Source organism: Anas acuta, chromosome 17 (genome assembly GCF_963932015.1).
Source record: "Anas acuta chromosome 17, bAnaAcu1.1, whole genome shotgun sequence".
NCBI classification, from domain to species: Eukaryota; Metazoa; Chordata; class Aves; order Anseriformes; family Anatidae; genus Anas; species Anas acuta.
Genome location: NC_088995.1, coordinates 8,971,717 through 8,988,822, shown reverse-complemented (window position 1 = coordinate 8,988,822; position 17,106 = coordinate 8,971,717). Strand labels below are relative to the sequence as shown.

Here is a 17,106-nt window from a genome sequence, read left to right as displayed (position 1 = left end):
AGGGCCAGCAGAAAAGAGTTTTGAAGCTTCCAGATAATGAGGGAATTTCTAATAAGCCTTTTCACTGACTGCCTAAAGTCGGTCATATTAAATTCTTCGTTTTATGTATAATGATGATGTCTGATGCCATTAAAGACAAGTCTGTGTGGGAAAGTTATTGCAGCACGAACTAGGATGAAGATTCATAATACACAACGTATCCCATTAGTGCAAGTGGAGATACTTCAATCTAAGAACGCTTTTTTTTCTTGACTTGCAATTTGAAAAAGTATTTCTGTTACTGCAAGCTTAATACTGAGTGCTTTAACACTAAAATTACAGCTTTCATCAGTGTTGAAACTGTCATGACAGGTAGTCTGAAGACAAGAGGACAAGTGAAACTTCTGTGGTCACGCATTAGGGTATACTGTGCATCACCAGTCCTGAGAACTGCATTTATATGGAACAGCTTTAAAACATTGCAGACATCAACATTGCACATGGATTTAACATCTAAAAATACAGTAGTGTTCAAAGGCAAAGTTCCAAAATGCCACTAAGTCTCTAGTCCTGTGCTCTGACCCTTGAGAATACGGAACTGAATGTAGAAAGTCCTAGGAAAAGCTAGCGTTGTAGCAGCTGAGCGTTTCTATTGGCTCTTCACCATATAGTATATCATCTAAATGTCATGAGAAGGGACTGTTTCAACATTGCTGAGTTATTTAAGACTCACTACTGCCTTAGCCAAAAAATCCTTGCTTTGGGACCAACTCAATCCCTGAAGAGCGAGAGAAAAGAAATTTTCAGCCCCCCCCTTTCCTACTCCAGCTGCAAAACCTCGAGCTCTCCCCATGCTGTTCTGACAGATAGAGTTCTGCCTTTTGCCCGTAACTCTGCTCTCCTTTCCCAAAGTACCACATCTGCGACCACCTTCTCCCTCTCCTTGGTGCCAACCTCTGAGCGCTCTCCTTGCTTCCCCTTTCTAAACCTGCAGTCACAACTCCAGCGATTTTTAATATCGGATCTAATTAAACATGACGCTTCATGAAGAAGCTGCCACTAGAATCAAAACAAGTAAATTTGTTATAAACACAAAGGCACAATCAGGTTATGCAAATCAGCTGTGTCTTCAGGCTCCTGGCAGGCTGCCAGCGTGATCTTTGCTTTTACAAAATTTTTGCCACCTCCGTAATAGAAAAGCAATATTTTTGGGGGAAAGGCAGCAATTTAGGGCTGCTGCTTCCACCCTTCTCTAGTTCCAAAACAGGTATCGGAGGTCTTGGTTTCTTCTTTCGCCAGTGTGACTCTCCCCAGTGCTGGCAATGGCTGTTTTTCGGCTGGTCCCTCGCAGTGAAGGATTTTAGGGAAATGCAGGGAATGGGCTTGGTGTATGGAGCCTGTAGCTGGAACCGCACACAACCTCAGCAGCAAAGTGCTTGGATTGACTCCTGACCACCAGCCTAGTGAAGTTCCAGTCTCTGTGTTTGACCTTACAGTGAATGTGACGTTTTGTTTGGAACAGAATAAAGATCGTCTTCTGTGCGTGGAGCTAGAGGGCACTTCAGTGGATTTTTCCCCTTCTGCTGTGGAATGCAGCCAGCGTTGCAGCTACAGTCTTTTAGGCTTTTTTCTTCAGGGAGAAAACTTGCGAGTGACTTGTTTGAACTGCCTTGAATGTCTAGAGCATTTTCTTCTCAAATTCTCACTTCAAAAAAAAAAAAAAAAAAAGCCATAGCAAGCTGTTCTCTTCGAGAAACAGAGCTAAAAGCCCTCTGTAAAGGCACTTCACTGGGGATGGGAGGAGATAAGTCAAATATTAAATAATTAGAAAATAATAATCTCTAGTTCTACCTCATGTGTTTCCCCCCTTTTGTTCCACCCACATGCTGCTAATTTTCATCTTTTCTTCCTGCACATCAAGACGTCAGAGACTGCTTACAGAGAAAGTTGTTTTTCCTGAGTTGTCTGCGTGCTTTATTAATGCAGCAAAGATGACAAAGGAGGAGGAAGGCGGAGGTGAGGATCGAGGGGACGAGAGGACGAGCTTTTTCATGGTCTCACTCCTACCAAAGGGTGACCATTTTGTTCACTGTTGCATTTGCCAGTTGCCATGGCATCCCCCTCTCACTCTATCCTGGAGGTGTATTCTTGATATAATTAACAGCTCTCCTCCTTCTGTCTGCTGCAGAAAGCAATCATTAAGTGAACATGAAGGAAAGAAAAGTCACTTTTTATCTCTTAGTTTGTCTATTCATGTTTTCATCCTACTTCCTTGTCTTTCTCTGTCCATAATAATGCTGCTGTTTGTGTATGAAAGTATTGCCAGAATATTGCTGCTTGGGTAAAACAGGACATTAAGTCCCAGATGCATTTGTGCAAATGGGGGATTTTGTTAGGCTGGAATGCAGTCAGTTCGACATATATGAAGTTCATTATGCTCTGTGTATAAAACAGTAATCTTAGGAAATAGAAGGTTCCTCAGAATCTGGGTTATGGATAATGGATATTGCAGCTCTAATGCACTTTGGAGAAAACTTCCAAGGGAGATTTGTTTCAAAATATTGCCATAGCGAGATCAGGAGGAAAAATATGAAAAGACATGGTATAATTAAAACAGTGTTGAACAGAAGCTGGAGTGGTAGTGCTGTAGAACGTGGCTGGCGTATCAGTCAGACAGTTCATGCGATGGCTTCCAGGAAGGTGCCCTTCTGAAAAGGTGTACCTGTTTTTTGGGGGGTTCTGACTTCAGTCCTGCCAGTACTCAGACGTGAGACTAGTTTGAAAACCACCACCACCAAACGTTATGTAACAGTTGCAGTGCCAGCATCTTTCATTAGGAAACTCCTGTTGGGAAGCCTGTTGCTTTCCCATTTTATGGAACATTTGAACGTTATTTTTTCCCACAGCCACAAAGCAGTGAACTGTTCCAGAGGCAATATAGTAAGGTTCCTGTAGGATTTATTTGTTTTTCAGAACATGTTGAAAACAACAAGACAGAAATATAACCTTGCTCAGGTTGTCACCTCCTGCCTTTGCAGACAGTCTATAAAGCACAATTTTCTTATGACTTAATGCCCAATTTTATTTTATTATTTTTTTGTGCTGTTGTTTCATTACTGAGCTGCTTCACTGGGAAATAATAGGGAGCTATTTTTTCCAGTAACATCTCTGAAAAAAATTATTTTTATTTTTCACTACTGCTTTTCCTAGTGGAAGGCTGTTCCAGGGCCTGTTTTCCTGCATTTTATTTACTTTGTTTACATCATTTTTCAACATGAGATGGGTTTGCCCATAGCCTCCCTGAAGCTGAATCATCTCTCAGAGAAGTATGTTGAAATAGTCAAGGTTTGAGCAAATAAGGAGATGATTTGGATCCCTTCATGTGTTTAAGTTAGAAATAGTCATAATCCATACAAACATGCACGCTAATTACTCATTTGAATTTTGGCTTTATACGAACTTCATAACAAAGAACATTTTTACTAGATGGTTTAAAGAACAGGAGATAAGATGGTAGATATTTATGGAAGTAATGAACTATTTTTCTCAGTCTGTGACACATTGTTTGGATATTAATGTCTTAAATGTTTCTTCCATCGACTTTGATAGTATAGTAGTCGAGACAAAAGTAGAACTTCATGCTCTTCAATAAAAATCCAGAAGAAAATCCAATCTTGACCGGATGAACCTGTAATTTCAACAAAAGATATAAGGAAGGCAGTTAAATAAGTTTTCATCTTATTTCGGTTATATGCGCTTGTTCTGTGAGCATCATGCCTGAAAACAGAAGATTCCCCTCAGTAACTAAAGCCACTTTATGATAAAGCTGCTGTAGATCAAAAGCAGCAGTGATAATAGAGAAGCTCAGCAGGGTGAGATGGGTTGGAGGGGTGAGGGAAGGAGAATTTTTGTGATTTAAAAAGTGCCACAGCAAAGCAGACATTAAGAAGAATCCCTGCTCTATGAGAACAGCCTCAATGAGGAAACATAAAACACTGTTAAAGGATTATCACTGCTACTCTGTTTCCTACTTCACATTTGTGCAGGATAATCTTTATTGTGCCTTGTGTTTCTTGTGCCTTGAGCAGTAAGAATAGATGAACATAAAGTGGTTTTGGCAAATGCAAGACTTCCTGTAATGAGTTTTTCTAGGTTTACTTTTCAAATGTGGTGTTACAAGGTGTTTTTCTGGAGGCAGTCATCTACATGATGATGATAGCATGGCCCCATAACTCTTGATGAACAGCATAGTGAATGGCATTGCACTAACCTGGAGTTTGGGAGTAGCAACACTTAACTGATCAGAGGTGCTGAAATTCTTGCCCTTAAATTAAAAAACGAATGTCTTAAAGAAGAAGTCCTCCTAGCTTTCTGCACACAACTTTTGGATTTTCTCCAGTTTCTGGGTCCAATAAAACCTATAAGCCAGGCTTAAATCCTTTTTTGTTAGGGCCATGTGTATGACAGAATGCACGGTAGCTTTTTTGTTTTGTTTTGTGTTTTTATGCTTCATCTTTTATTTAAAGATAGCTTTTCCTCCTTTTCTCCCACCCCCACGCACTGTTTTGAGAAAAGAAAGTCATTGAGAGGAGTTGTTGTGTTTTTTTTTCCTCCTGTCAAGGTCTGTCTGTTTCACTGGGTTGAAAAGAACATAATTCCAGAATCCTTCGACAGCTCTGTACCAGGTCACATCTGGAACGTTCCCTTTAAAGCCATAAATATGAAAATCTTTGGTTGCCAGGCTTTAGTATATGAGGCTGTACTTTTTGACTGTGTATTAGGAATCTTACTGCAATTAACATTTGGATAAGGCGGGTTAATTTTATATGGGGGAAAAAAAAAAAAAAGAAAACTTGCCCAAACTGCAACTTCACCTGGAAGGGAAAAAATGAAAATGAAGGAAAAAAAAAAAAAAAAAAAAAGACTTTTGCCCCTGATATCACATCCTTATTTTGAGAGAAATTTAAATATGAATTTGTTCTACTTATGTACACCTATAAGGGTTATTTCAGTCTCAAGCTTTCTTCCTTGTGTGCTTGGCCATCCACAACTTGCAAGGAGGCCTTGTTCTCTTCACCGTTTGTTGTGTCCCTGTGTGGTGGCCGACCACTGGGCTTCCACCTGGCAGCCAGTGGCGTTCCTGAGGGGCTCATTTTGAGGCAGCATCCTCTGTAAGGCCCCAGATGATGGGATGGAGTGAAACCTCAGGGAGTTCATGAATGCCACCAACTTGGAGGGCATGGTCAGGAAGATGGAGAATGGAAATTACTGTTCAGAGGACTTTAGCTAGGCTGGAGGATAGCATCAACAAGAACTTCCTGAAGGCTCAGCAAAGAAAAATGCAAAGTCCTGCATCTGGAGCTGAATGACCCCGGTGTAACACACCTGGCTGGGGAGCAGCACTGACAAAACAATCTCGGGGTCCTGGTGGAAAAGAAGTTGGTTTCTGGTCACCGGTGTGACCTTACAGCAGTGAAGTCAGAGAGAGGTGGATTGCTTCATCCTGGAGAGAAGAAGACTACTGGAGGGCTGGGGGGTATTGATTTGCTGTCTTCAATAGAGAAGAAAGAGCTGGATGAGAGGCACCAGTTACAAGTCGGAGCAAGAGAAATTTGGCAGAAGTGATAGGAAAAAAAGTGTTCAGTGTGAAGGTGGCAGAGCACTGGAACAGGGCCCAGGGAGGTTATGGAACCTCCATCCTTGGAGGTGCGTGGAACTGGGTTGGACACTGGCCCTGAGTAACCTGATCTGACTTTGAAGCCAGCTTTGCTTTGAGCAGGGAGTTGGACCAGAGGTCCCTTCCAGCAGGAATTACTCCATGATGCTGTGTTCCTTCTCTCAGTAATCATTTTTATTCTGAGTTCCATCCCAATCTTGCTGAGTTACTTTCCAGATGTCCTCTTTCTGTCTGTGGTAATAGCTGTGCATTTTTATAGAAATGCCGTTTGAGATGCAGATGTATTTTTAACAAATGAGTAACTAACTAGTAGTATCCTCATATATTTCTGCAGAAAAAAATAGATACAATATAAGCATAGAAATTTCAGGTTCTACATAACGTGTTATGTGAGTTAATGAAGTGCATGGATGTGAAGGGTTTTCCCTCTAAATCACAGCTGAGAACATTTCCTCTAGTGATCTCACTTCTGGCGTGAGGCTTTCTTCTGCAGCTTAATTTCCCTCAGGTTTATCCAATCCTATTTGTGCATCTTGAGACCTTTAGTTTTGGAACTGATGGCTTTACACATCAGAAACTTGTTGTTTTCAGAGGTAGAGTAGACCTTATTTCATCCTACAGGGCAATTGTTTTGACTATAGCTGCTATGTTTTATTTCTTTTGTGCACATAAAATCTTGCAGACTTTAATCACATGTTTAAGCAATTGATTAATCGAGTTCAGGAACTTTAAAATACATTCCACCGTTTATTGTCAGAAATGTGTTTGTATGCTTTCCACCTTGGAATTTTAAAGATGTAATTTCCCCAGCTTACTTTATTTCTCAGTGAAATTCTGCTGAATCTTAAGGCACGGTAATAAATCTTGGGTCATCTAGGACATTAGGGACCAATTTGATTTTACATCTGACAGCCGGATTCTTTATTTCTATTCCAAACACTCGTACTTTATCACCATGGTTAAAATGACTTTTTGTTCATTCCTGGCAGAGGTATGAGAGGTAGAGGAATGAGACAGGCAATTAAACAACTGAGATTCCACTCAGCCATATCTTTTATGGTACAGTAAGTCTCCATTAAATGAAGACTGTAAAGAACATGAAATAAAAACATCCTCTGGCCCCACAGGCGAGAATACTTTATTTAATTACTGATAAAAATTATAGCGAAGATGCTCATTTTATGGGTGCTTTTATTCCCTTTGGTGAATTTTTGTCACCCTTCTGCCTACATAAGTAACAGCACTGCATTAAATTGTTAGCTTGGGCTTTGGAGAAAAGTGTTGCTCTTGGTGCCATTTTTAACTCCTACAAAGGCAATGAATTCCCAGAGTGTTGTTCCAAATTGGACACCGATGTTATTCAGTTCTGCAGTTATTGGGGATTTATGATTTGGGGCTAGGCTGATGATTTATTTTTCAAGCAAATACGTGTTTCTGTTTTCTCCATTTCTTCTCATATCATCTACTAAAAATCATTTATTTTAATAATTTACAAATTCTCTTAAAATACTGTGTATCTGTTCATTCAGGCCAAGTTTGTCAACACACCTTTGCATGAAATAAATTTCTGTTTATAAGAGTTTGTAACTTGTGCTTAATGATGGAGCTCAGGAAAGTGTTATGTTGCGAGGGACTTGTTAAATAAAGCATTGTAAATGTGAATATGAATAAGTGTTCAAGTGCTAGTTTGATAAGTGGATTGAAGGGAACAGGAAAATAATCTGTAAAGGAGAAAGATTGCGTTATAATAATGTTTGATTTTTTATTAGTGTTTTCTGTCTACAAGAAGTCGTACTGCCTGCAGTTGTAACTGAAGCAGGTAGCAGGTGCAGAATTACTGGCATGTATTTCTCACTGTCTCTGCCTTCCCTTTTGTGTTTTATGCAGTCCACAGCAGAAATGCCCACAACCCCAAAGCACACGAAGGACACCAGAGAGAGCTTCTTCCCAGTAACACCAGCCACACTGCATCCTGCCCCAGTGAATCCAGACACTGTGACTCCTGAAAATCTCCTGAGACTGAATGATCTTCATCCCAAATCCAAACCAGCCTCTTCCTCTTCATCCTCTTCCTCCTCAGCATCTTCTTCAGTGCCTCCCTCCCAGGAGTCACACAGGGACACTGAGCATCTCCGGAGTCAGAATGCAGAGACTGCTCCCAGCATGAGTGATCTTGCACGTGGTAAGTCTCAGGGAGACAGAACATCATGGCCCTCTCTAATCAGTTTGCCAAGGCCACATGGTGAGTCAGTGCCTGAGTTCTGATTCTGTCCCACTTTGTGATCACTAGGCCATACTCAAAAGGTTACACAAACAGAGGGTTTGTTTTGGGACATGTATAAAATTATACGTATTTTAATTGCTAGGATATAGTAAAGAGCTTCTAGTACGCACTGCACGTAACTTGCATGTGAAATCATGGAATAGCAGCCTAAAAATAACATAATATTTTAAATAGATCATTTAAGTCTGAAGTGGCATTTGTTTTTTCTTAAAGAAAGTAAAGATACGGTTCTTTAAAATACCTCAAATGCTTTTAAAAAGTTGGAAGTGATTGAAATTGCAATAAACTGATGGATAGCCTACATCTGACTTGTAAGTGCCAGATTAACATAATTAGATGCACAGATATCACAGCCATGTATATGTGTGTGGAGATACGTAATACTGTGAAAATTCCAAGCTTCTGCATGGCTCATAAGTTAGTGTACCATCACCATTATGTTTCACATTTGAGAAAAGAAGCATCTGGCAGGACTGGAATGTTGGAAATATATTTATAGTCCTAGTATGGTTATGTGCAAAGTTGGAGTACAGAAAAGGGTTGAAGAGGCAAAACAAATGTTACTTATTCTGTAGCAAGATCGTATGATTTGGTTAGGACTGTGTTATATACTTGGTCCTATACAGATTGCCTAAATGAGGAAAGAGTTAATTGAGAGCGCCGTCTTTTTCTTTCCTGCTGTCCTGGCAAGCTGGCATTGTTAGCAGTAGTAAAAATCGCTGATCCACTTTGGGCACGAAGTAAGATTAGACCCAGTTTCAGACTTATCTTGGGTGCCCAAAGACATGGCTGTGCTTATTTGTGGGACACTGTGCATGTTACAGTGGTAGAGCACCTGTTATGGTGTGTACTTCCTTGCAACCTTAGCAGGAACACTGTCTGAAAAACCTTCTGCTGCTGCTTGCACTCGCTCCATCTGCTCACAAACTTGAACTTTAGAGCTACCCATAAAATGCCATAGCAGAATTAATAGGAACCCAGATAGAGTCATGAATGAACAACAAACATACAGCTTTGGGGGAAAGTGACAGACGAGGATACAATGGGAATAGTGCCTAGATTTGTGAGACTTAATGATAGCCTACTCATTAATGAGTATTATGTATCATCTAGATGTTTTGTGAAAGTAAAGTCGTACTGTGACTTCCATCCATACACTGCCTTATGTAATCAGCCTTGGCATCTAAACACACGCAGTCTGCTGAATTCATGGGCAACAAAGAGCAAGCGAGGGAGAAATCAGTTTTCCCAATTTGCTAATCTCTGAGTACAGGACAAAATTGAGATTTAACATCCAGTGTTAGGAGTTGCGTTATAATCATCTCATTTTCCTTTTTCACAAAAGTACGGAGAGAGTGTCTTGGGAGGGAGAGGAGGGGAAGGGGAATGATAAGGAAGGGAATGGCTGAGACAATGCATAAACCACATTTGTTATTCTCCTTATGAAGCTGAAGAATGGAGTTGCACAGTGGCATAAGATATCTTTGCAGGCTTATTCAACAGGGAGTAATTCAGGTTTGTGCCTAGACAACAGGGGAAAAATCCTCTAGTTTATGCAGTTGCTGTGCATTTACTAAGGAGACTGGTAGGAATGACAATGCAGATAAGAGGTCCCAGATTCTTTCAGTTTTCAAACAAACTCATGAGCATTTCTGACATGCTTTCCTCTCAGCAATTTCCTGGGCTGCCTTGCAGTGATTAGAACGTTTATTTTAATCTTTTGACTTCCTAAGCTTTGTTAGGGTGGTGAAGTTTCATATTGTTCGTTGGTCTTTTATGCTTCTATACCTCATCTTGGTCGAGGGAGATGGAAGGGCTAGCTGCCAAAATTATAACCCTGGATCCGTGTGTCTGAAGATCAAGAGGCTCTCTCTGCAAAGCTCTTGTTCCAGTGCAGAGTGTGTGTGTGTGTGTTGTATCTGGCTTTCTGGCTCTCAGACGTACCTGACAGGTCATTTTTCTAGCTGAGAGAGACACCAATTACTGCTGTGTCCTTTCCTTTCCTTTTCCTTTCTTTTTGATTCTCCTATCTTTTCACCCACCTCCTTTAAAAAGTATTATTTATAATCTGGTTTACGACTTTTTTTTTCATCTGCCTCTCATTAGCTCTGTTGTAAAAATAAATAAATAGTGAAATCAGTTCCCCCATTTTCAGAGTAATCTGTTTTCATCTTTCTCATCTCTTGTCATGTTTTGTAACCTCCTCCTGTATCTATTTGTTCATATGAGAGTATTCAGTGTCACAGAGGATTAGCTGCTATTGTTTTCTGTGGTTTCACTCAGAAAAAAAGAATGGGTTTAAAAGCGAAGTTGCCACTGATTTCTTATGTGGATGTTTTCAAGAGATTTTGTCTAATGTGACTAGTATAGAATACAACGTGATGAAATCCAGCAGCAAAGTAGTGGTAGTTTCAATATGAGAGCTTCCTACATGTAGGCATGAATGTCTGTGGACCTATTAGCCTTTTTGGCTCAGCCTATAATTTTCTGTGGGGAAACTAAAATAGGACAATTAAGATAAACCCTCTGCAATGTGTCCCACTGCTCTGTTTTTATACTGTTCTAAATTGCTGCAAAATCTTGACATTTTCTTTAGCTTCAGTGTCCTTGCCCAAATAACGATTCTTATAATGAATGGACAGGAAAACATTCACATCTGACATCTGACTTTTCGTACCAAGGCTTGTATAGTTGGAATTATTTAATGTTGTGTTTTGCTTAAAACCAGCTATTCAGTTCATTGGAATATAACTTAAAGGTGGAAGAATGAAAATTCTCCCCCCCTCTCCATGAAATTTACATCCATTCAAGCCCTAAGCATTTCAGTACAAAACAAGGTCGTGATACAGCTGTCCAAGCTTAGAAATTCAGAGATGAGGAAGTCAATCAGGTCTTTCTCTAGTGTGCAGGGGAATTGCAGCCTATAAGCCATAAATAGATAATCCTGCTATGATTTCAGATGTGTGTTATGTAGGCACAACAGGGCAGGTAGAGGTGTAAGTGTGCTTCAAGCTGTAGAACTTTGACTTTGAGAAGCAGAAGAAATAAATGCCAGTGAAAAAGGTTGTATGGAAAGGTAAACAGGAGCATGGTGAGAGTGAGTAATAAGGCTAAATTGTTTTAACTTTATTTAACCTTATTTTAACTGTGGAATTCAGGTTGAACGTTCAGTTTCCTTTTTAAAGGACCCGAAGTAGCAGCTCAGCCCTCCTAACCATGATCAATCTCATCTCTTGGTTTCTCTGCTTAATTCATAATTGTGCTGTAGAGTTCAGAGTTGATCTCAACAGATGGCTCAAAAAAACGTGAAACGCAGAAGTTGAGCCTGGCCACGGACCTGTGGCCTCATGTGAGTCTTCGTATTGCGTTATTCCTCCAGCAGTTACCTGGTATGAGGGTTCTTTCCTGTACAGACGATATGACTTATCCTGGTTTTTGACGGCTTTTTCCCTCAGTCCCCAAGCCTGAATTCCTCCAAGGCTTTAAAAGCTCTGTTCAAATACCTGTAACCCCACTCCTTCTGTAGCACCCTGGGGTGGAAGCTCCTTTCCACCTGTTAGTGACTGCGAAGTTGCCGATAGAAATCAAGCAGGCAGCCTTTGACTAACTCCCCGTTTGCTCTCTCTAATCTCTCTCTGCGTCTGCCTCCTGTGTTGGCATTGGTATTCTCACTTCCACCTGTCTGATCCTTCCTTTTCATGAAGCTTTTTATTTTTCACAATGGGTGCACTCTGAAAACAACTTCACTGCTGACTGCCAGCAGGGGGTTTCCTGTTTGTGAATGACTTCTTAATTCCCTTTTGCCTAATGCTCAGGCAGTACCAGTCAGCTGTGTCTTTTCCTCTTCCCTTTGGCAGCACGCTGATTTAGTTTCTATTGCAACAAACAGAGAAGTTTTTCAGTACTGTTAATACCTATTTCTAATTTTTACCTTTTTCCCAAGTTTTATTTATTCAATCCAACACTGTGCAGAAAATCCTTTGAAATTTAAAGCTGTTGTTTATATGTGCCCAAGCTCAATCAGTAAGAATAAATAGGATAGGAACAGCAGCTTCCAAACCCTGCCCTGTGAGGTGGTGGGAAGAGCCAGGGGCATAGCGTGGGCTGGGCAGGCCGAGGGGCCAAAGAGGCTCTCTAGATCCCCCTGAAAATCCCAGGGAAGCACTGCCCTATGGATATCTTGCAGTAACAATGCATCTTCTGGAGACCACAAAGATTTGTAGAAGAGCACGATGACAATGCTGTATTGTTTCAGTATGTTTGTTTCACTGGCCTCAGCTTGCTGCCAGCAGAACATTTTATACACTGCTGCACAAATGCAGACTGAAGAGAGATCTTGTTGTAAGCCTACTGCACAGGTATTGCATCGTTTCCAGAGTTCTTGGAAAAATCTCTCTAAAGAATACAACGAAACCCTTAGCTGCTTGTGCTAATTTGTTTTGGGCTTAATTGGCTGTCAGGTCAAAGAAGGATGAAATACTGATGGGGAAGGAAGGGTCTTACGGCTTTCATTAGGTAACTAGTATATAAAATTCACAGGGAGTAGACTGCAAACGAGAGATTTGCTATCCATGGTTATTACCATATTATGATGATGTTCTTCAAATGGTTTGCTCTTGCTAAATTGAATAGAAAAGAAACAATTACTATTTAGATGAATTTTTATAATGCCATTTGAAAGTTTGTATAATTCCATACAAAACTGTTGGGCTTTTTTTTTGATCTTGGCCTGTAAATTTCTTATGGGAGGGCATGGGTTGTTTTTTTTATTATTTTTATTTTTTTATTTTTGTTTTTGTTTGGCTGGGGTTTTTGTTTGTTTAAAAAGAGAGAAAGTATTGTGCTTCAGGGCTTTTTTTTTTTTTTTTTTTTAAACCAAGTACCAGTGAGCTCTGCTGGCTGTGCCCCAGTGTGGCTCCCTCAGGGACCTGGGAGTTTGGGAATTAGGATGGGCCAGGGACTATTTCCAGGAAGCACTTTCCAAGCAGCCACCTGTTTTAAGCTTTCCTAGCATGAATGTTGTTCTGTGACAGCTGACCTCAGCATTAGGAAAGAGTTTGGGGTATGTCTCACGTAATTGCACAGCAGACTCTGTCGGGACTCTAGTGATAAATATAGCAGTATGCCACGTTACTACAGCGTGAACTTCTGTTCAGCAGACTGCTTGACTTTCTTTCATTTCATGGGGCCACAGAACTTGTGTTCTGCAGCTTTTCGCCTCCAAAATTACTGATGCTTAATTTTTAACACATGGCTTTGTGTGTCAGCTTTGAATGTAATTTCCTGAATTTGGCATTTCAAGGCAAATCTGTGCTTCTACAGCTATGAGTTTTTTTTTAATAAATAAATAAATTCCATGCTAGGATACTGGGAATGAATGTAGAGAAAGAAAATGTGTAAGGAAAGGGTACCAAGGACGCCTCCTGCATCCCCTGATGAACTAAATACACTTGGTCTCTCTGCCTGCTGTGGTGTACCTCATGGCAAACACAGCATGCAGTTTGGGGCTGGATGCCACTGTTATTTCTGTGGGTCAGCATCCTTAACCAGCCTGTGTTCAGCTGAACCAACCTGTGTTCCAGCCCAGTCTTTCCGTTGACTTATAACACAGTGTATGAGGAAACTCTGAGCTCCTTCAAATTCAGGATTTCCATGGCCTTTGCAGCTGCTGTATGGGGGGGGAAAAAAAAAGCTGTATTAATTCCCAGCACGCCAGAGGGTGAGGCAGATGGAATACAGAAATTAATTGTTTACACATTAGCCACTATTCTTTGGAAATGCAGCAAGATATTTACTCCATTGTGTCAGGGAGCAATGGATCAGACCCATTTCCATCAACATCGGGGAAAAAAATAAAGCATAGCATCTACCTTGTATGGTAAATAAGTAACGATGCTGTGAAAACTTGTATGTACTCTGCGTGGCCAGTAAAATACAAAGTAAGCCAGTTGTTGCTGGAACAAATACCATAGGTATTTCCTAGTGTCCGCAGGCACACAGGATGTAGCCCTTACTCTTTTGAAGTGTTTGGGAGGCTCGGTGGTGCAGATTTGCCAAATCACAGTAATGTATTTTCAGGCTTTTTGTCTGACACAGAACTGCTGGGGAAGGTGCTCTGCAGAGGGATGAAGGCAAGTGGTGCAACTGCTTCAGTGAAGCACTTGAAGCTGTTATCTGTTCATTTCTCCAAGCATACACTTTTGAAATCACGTTAGCGTTCTGTCCTGGAGTTCAAAGCTCAGTTTCTTCCTTTTTCCTCTAATGAAACGATGTTTTGTGCTTGCACTGTACGTTACTTGTAGCCTTTAGCATATCTGTGCTTTAATACTTCAAACCACCTCCCTCAGCAAGTGGAAAACATTTTTTCCAGGTGCCAGTCACATTTTCTGGGCTTGTCTTTCACTCTCCGTGTAACATAATAGGTTTAGTGCATGACTAAAGGATTTTTTGAAATTCCAGCTAAAATATCTTAAATCACTAATGCTGATGTCTCCTTCCACCTGGCAGCACAAAGAAACTGGGTGATGAGCACACGGTGCAGTGCACAGGGACTGGAGCAGCTGCTCGTTGTTACACTGCTACTGCTTTGAAACTTTCTCCGCGTCTGCAAATTGCCGAGGGAATATTTTTTGACGTGGCCGCGTCAGAATAGCAAATAACTGTCTTACTGGTGTAAAAATGGGTGCAGGAGTTGTGTAATCTGTTTCTGGTGTGCGGCTATGTGTATATAGTGTTTTCCTTGTATAAAGGGAGACGGTGAGGGAGAATATTAGCTGTGATGAAGTCATGAACCCCGGCGCCCGCTATAGGCATCTGCAAACACTGGTTTCCCTGGCAACAAGTGGAAAGAGGTTGGAGAGGAAAGCTGGAGTAGGTTGTTGCATTGAATTGTTTTCAGCTTGTTTCTTCCTCACTAAAGCAGGGAGATGTTGAAAGGTATGATGTCCCTCTTTCTCTCTGTCTGCTATTTTATATATATTTAGCCAGTGGCTGGGAGAGGGAAGGCTGAGAAGGATACTTAGAATTCAGCTCGATCGGAGAGGAACTTTTCGGTACCAATATTAATAAGATGCATTGCAAATCTGTGCTTTTTCTATATGCTTATTTTTTTTTGTGCTATATTATGAGGTGAGAGTGCTAAATAGATCTCCAGAGCACAGTATCTGTCCCACCTTCAGCCTGGAGACAAGTGACTGTTGCATATTACGTCTTCACAAACTGATTTTATTTTAAACTGGGTTTGTGCAGCTAATGTTTGAAAGCCTGCAAGAACCGTACAAGTACTGCATATTACCAAACAATTTGTTAACTGAGATTAAATCTGCGCTTCCGAGCGCCTTCAGGATCTGCTGTTAGTTGTATTCTTGTGCTCTTGCACTTGTGCAGAATATTGTGGCTCATGAGTTAGTGGAGTCTTTACCTCCCTGGGGAAAGTTTTTATTAGAAAAACTAGGACATTATGTTCAGGGCTATAACAGCATCGTCCACAAGACTAATATCAAGATACTCTCTTCAGAAATGTGTTTTAGACGAATAATAGCAATTCAACTGTGTATTTCTTCATGATTATCCTTCTGTCTTTTTGCTCTTTTTATGTATTATCAATACTTTAGTATAGTGCACAGATATTAAAGTATTGATAATACATATTTTGATATATACACCTGAAATAACCAGTTCTTTATAAAGAAATAAAAATATTTTGCTAATTAACATAATTTTAAACTTAGAAATAATATCACTCAGGTGACTATCACCAAAAAAAAAATATTGCTCAGTCATAAAAGAATAAAGTCTATGACCCAATCAGGGAATAAAATTCAGTCACTGTGTATTTAATACCTGACAGCAAAGGATTGATTAATAGATGGGGGTTCTTGATGTCACGTAGTGAAAGAAGCAGCCTGATTGAATATTAACAAGTGTTGTTTCCAGAAGTGTAGTAATAGAAATACACACTTGCTGTGCCAAGCTCCTGCCCTTGCGTTTACAGTTACTTCTTTGAAAAAGGGCTGACACACAATTCTATTAAAATTAATTTTACTACGCTACAAATCTGCATCTTCAAAAGTAAGAAACACAGACGTGGTGTGGAAGATGGAAATGCATGCAAGTAAGCTGATTCCTCATAAAAGAATGCAGACTTACATCTGTCTTGTAGCATCTGGCTAGAAATATGCTGCTCAAAAGAGCTTTGTCAGTGGGGCATAATTTAGTTAAAGCAAAGCACAGCAAATCAGCTTATGCAATGATATATCTTATAATTAAACAAAGATTATAACCAACAAAAGAGGTAGGGTTTAGTCATTAAGCAATAACGCAAATCTGAGCTTTTGTTCTGAATGGTGAACTATTAAGTCCCCAATGTAATTTAGCAGTTAAGTACATGCAAAACTGTTCTCAGCTAGCAGCACAGTTAAAGCTATAGGGTTTCCAGTTTATGTAGTATTGTATCTGTTAAATTAATTAGTGTTTTGTATCCTTGGTTAATAAGTGGATAAATAAGGTTCTGTTAGTACTTACCCTGGATGTTTAAGACTCAGGGTCTGGCACTCTGGAGTAAGCTAAAGGGAGCTGTTGCCTTGCAGGGTAATCGGAAATCATAATTTTCATCTTGCTTTTCTTCAAATGTCGATGTAATGTTTCTTGCTATCTTTGATCAAGTGTCTTGTAGACATTTCGGCATAGGAGTCTTCTGGGTTTAGACTACAGCTTATTGTCAGATGCTCGCAGTGTAATGGGATGTGTGTGCATTGGCTTCAGGCCACATTAGGGCTGATCCTTCTTCGTATGGTCCCTCGTACTTGTCAGCATGCGGTTAAATCATACGTGTATCTGATAGAACGAGCAGGCAAAAACACAAAACAATCTTTCAGCTATCTTCTGTTTCTCAAACAGGGAAACAGTGAATTGTGATTTTCCTAGTTCAGATTCCTGTTGTATAACCACTTCCTTCTGTGTTGTTTTTAAGCTGATTTGGACAGATGCAACTTTTTTTTTTTCCCTACTTCCAGTGCTAATTTTTGAAGTATCCATACAAAAATGTGAAAGAAAGTGCTGAGAAAGAGAGCTATTCTTCTGTATTAGACCTTCCCATTTTGTGCTTGATAGTGAGTGGAACATCACAGAACAGAAGCTGCCTGTGATTTGTGCTGTAGTGTGCGAC

General features: G+C 40.3%; 1 protein-coding gene and 1 long non-coding RNA gene across 6 annotated transcripts in view; one reads left to right on the top strand and one right to left on the bottom strand.

Moving 5' to 3' along the window:
* Positions 1-17,106, top strand: part of CABIN1 (calcineurin binding protein 1) — a 109,224-nt gene that overhangs the window by 86,240 nt on the left and 5,878 nt on the right. For all 5 annotated transcript variants that reach the window (XM_068653916.1, XM_068653914.1, XM_068653915.1 and 2 more), the window contains exon 36: positions 7,544-7,838. In XM_068653916.1, coding sequence (XP_068510017.1) covers positions 7,544-7,838 — 295 coding nt within the window. The remainder of the gene's footprint in view (positions 1-7,543; positions 7,839-17,106) is intronic.
* LOC137841238 (uncharacterized) lies at positions 11,522-16,641 on the bottom strand. Its single transcript, XR_011088498.1, has 3 exons — positions 16,464-16,641; positions 13,512-13,608; positions 11,522-11,813 (listed from the first exon to the last, which is right to left on the bottom strand). It is a non-coding gene; the product is annotated as an uncharacterized lncRNA (long non-coding RNA).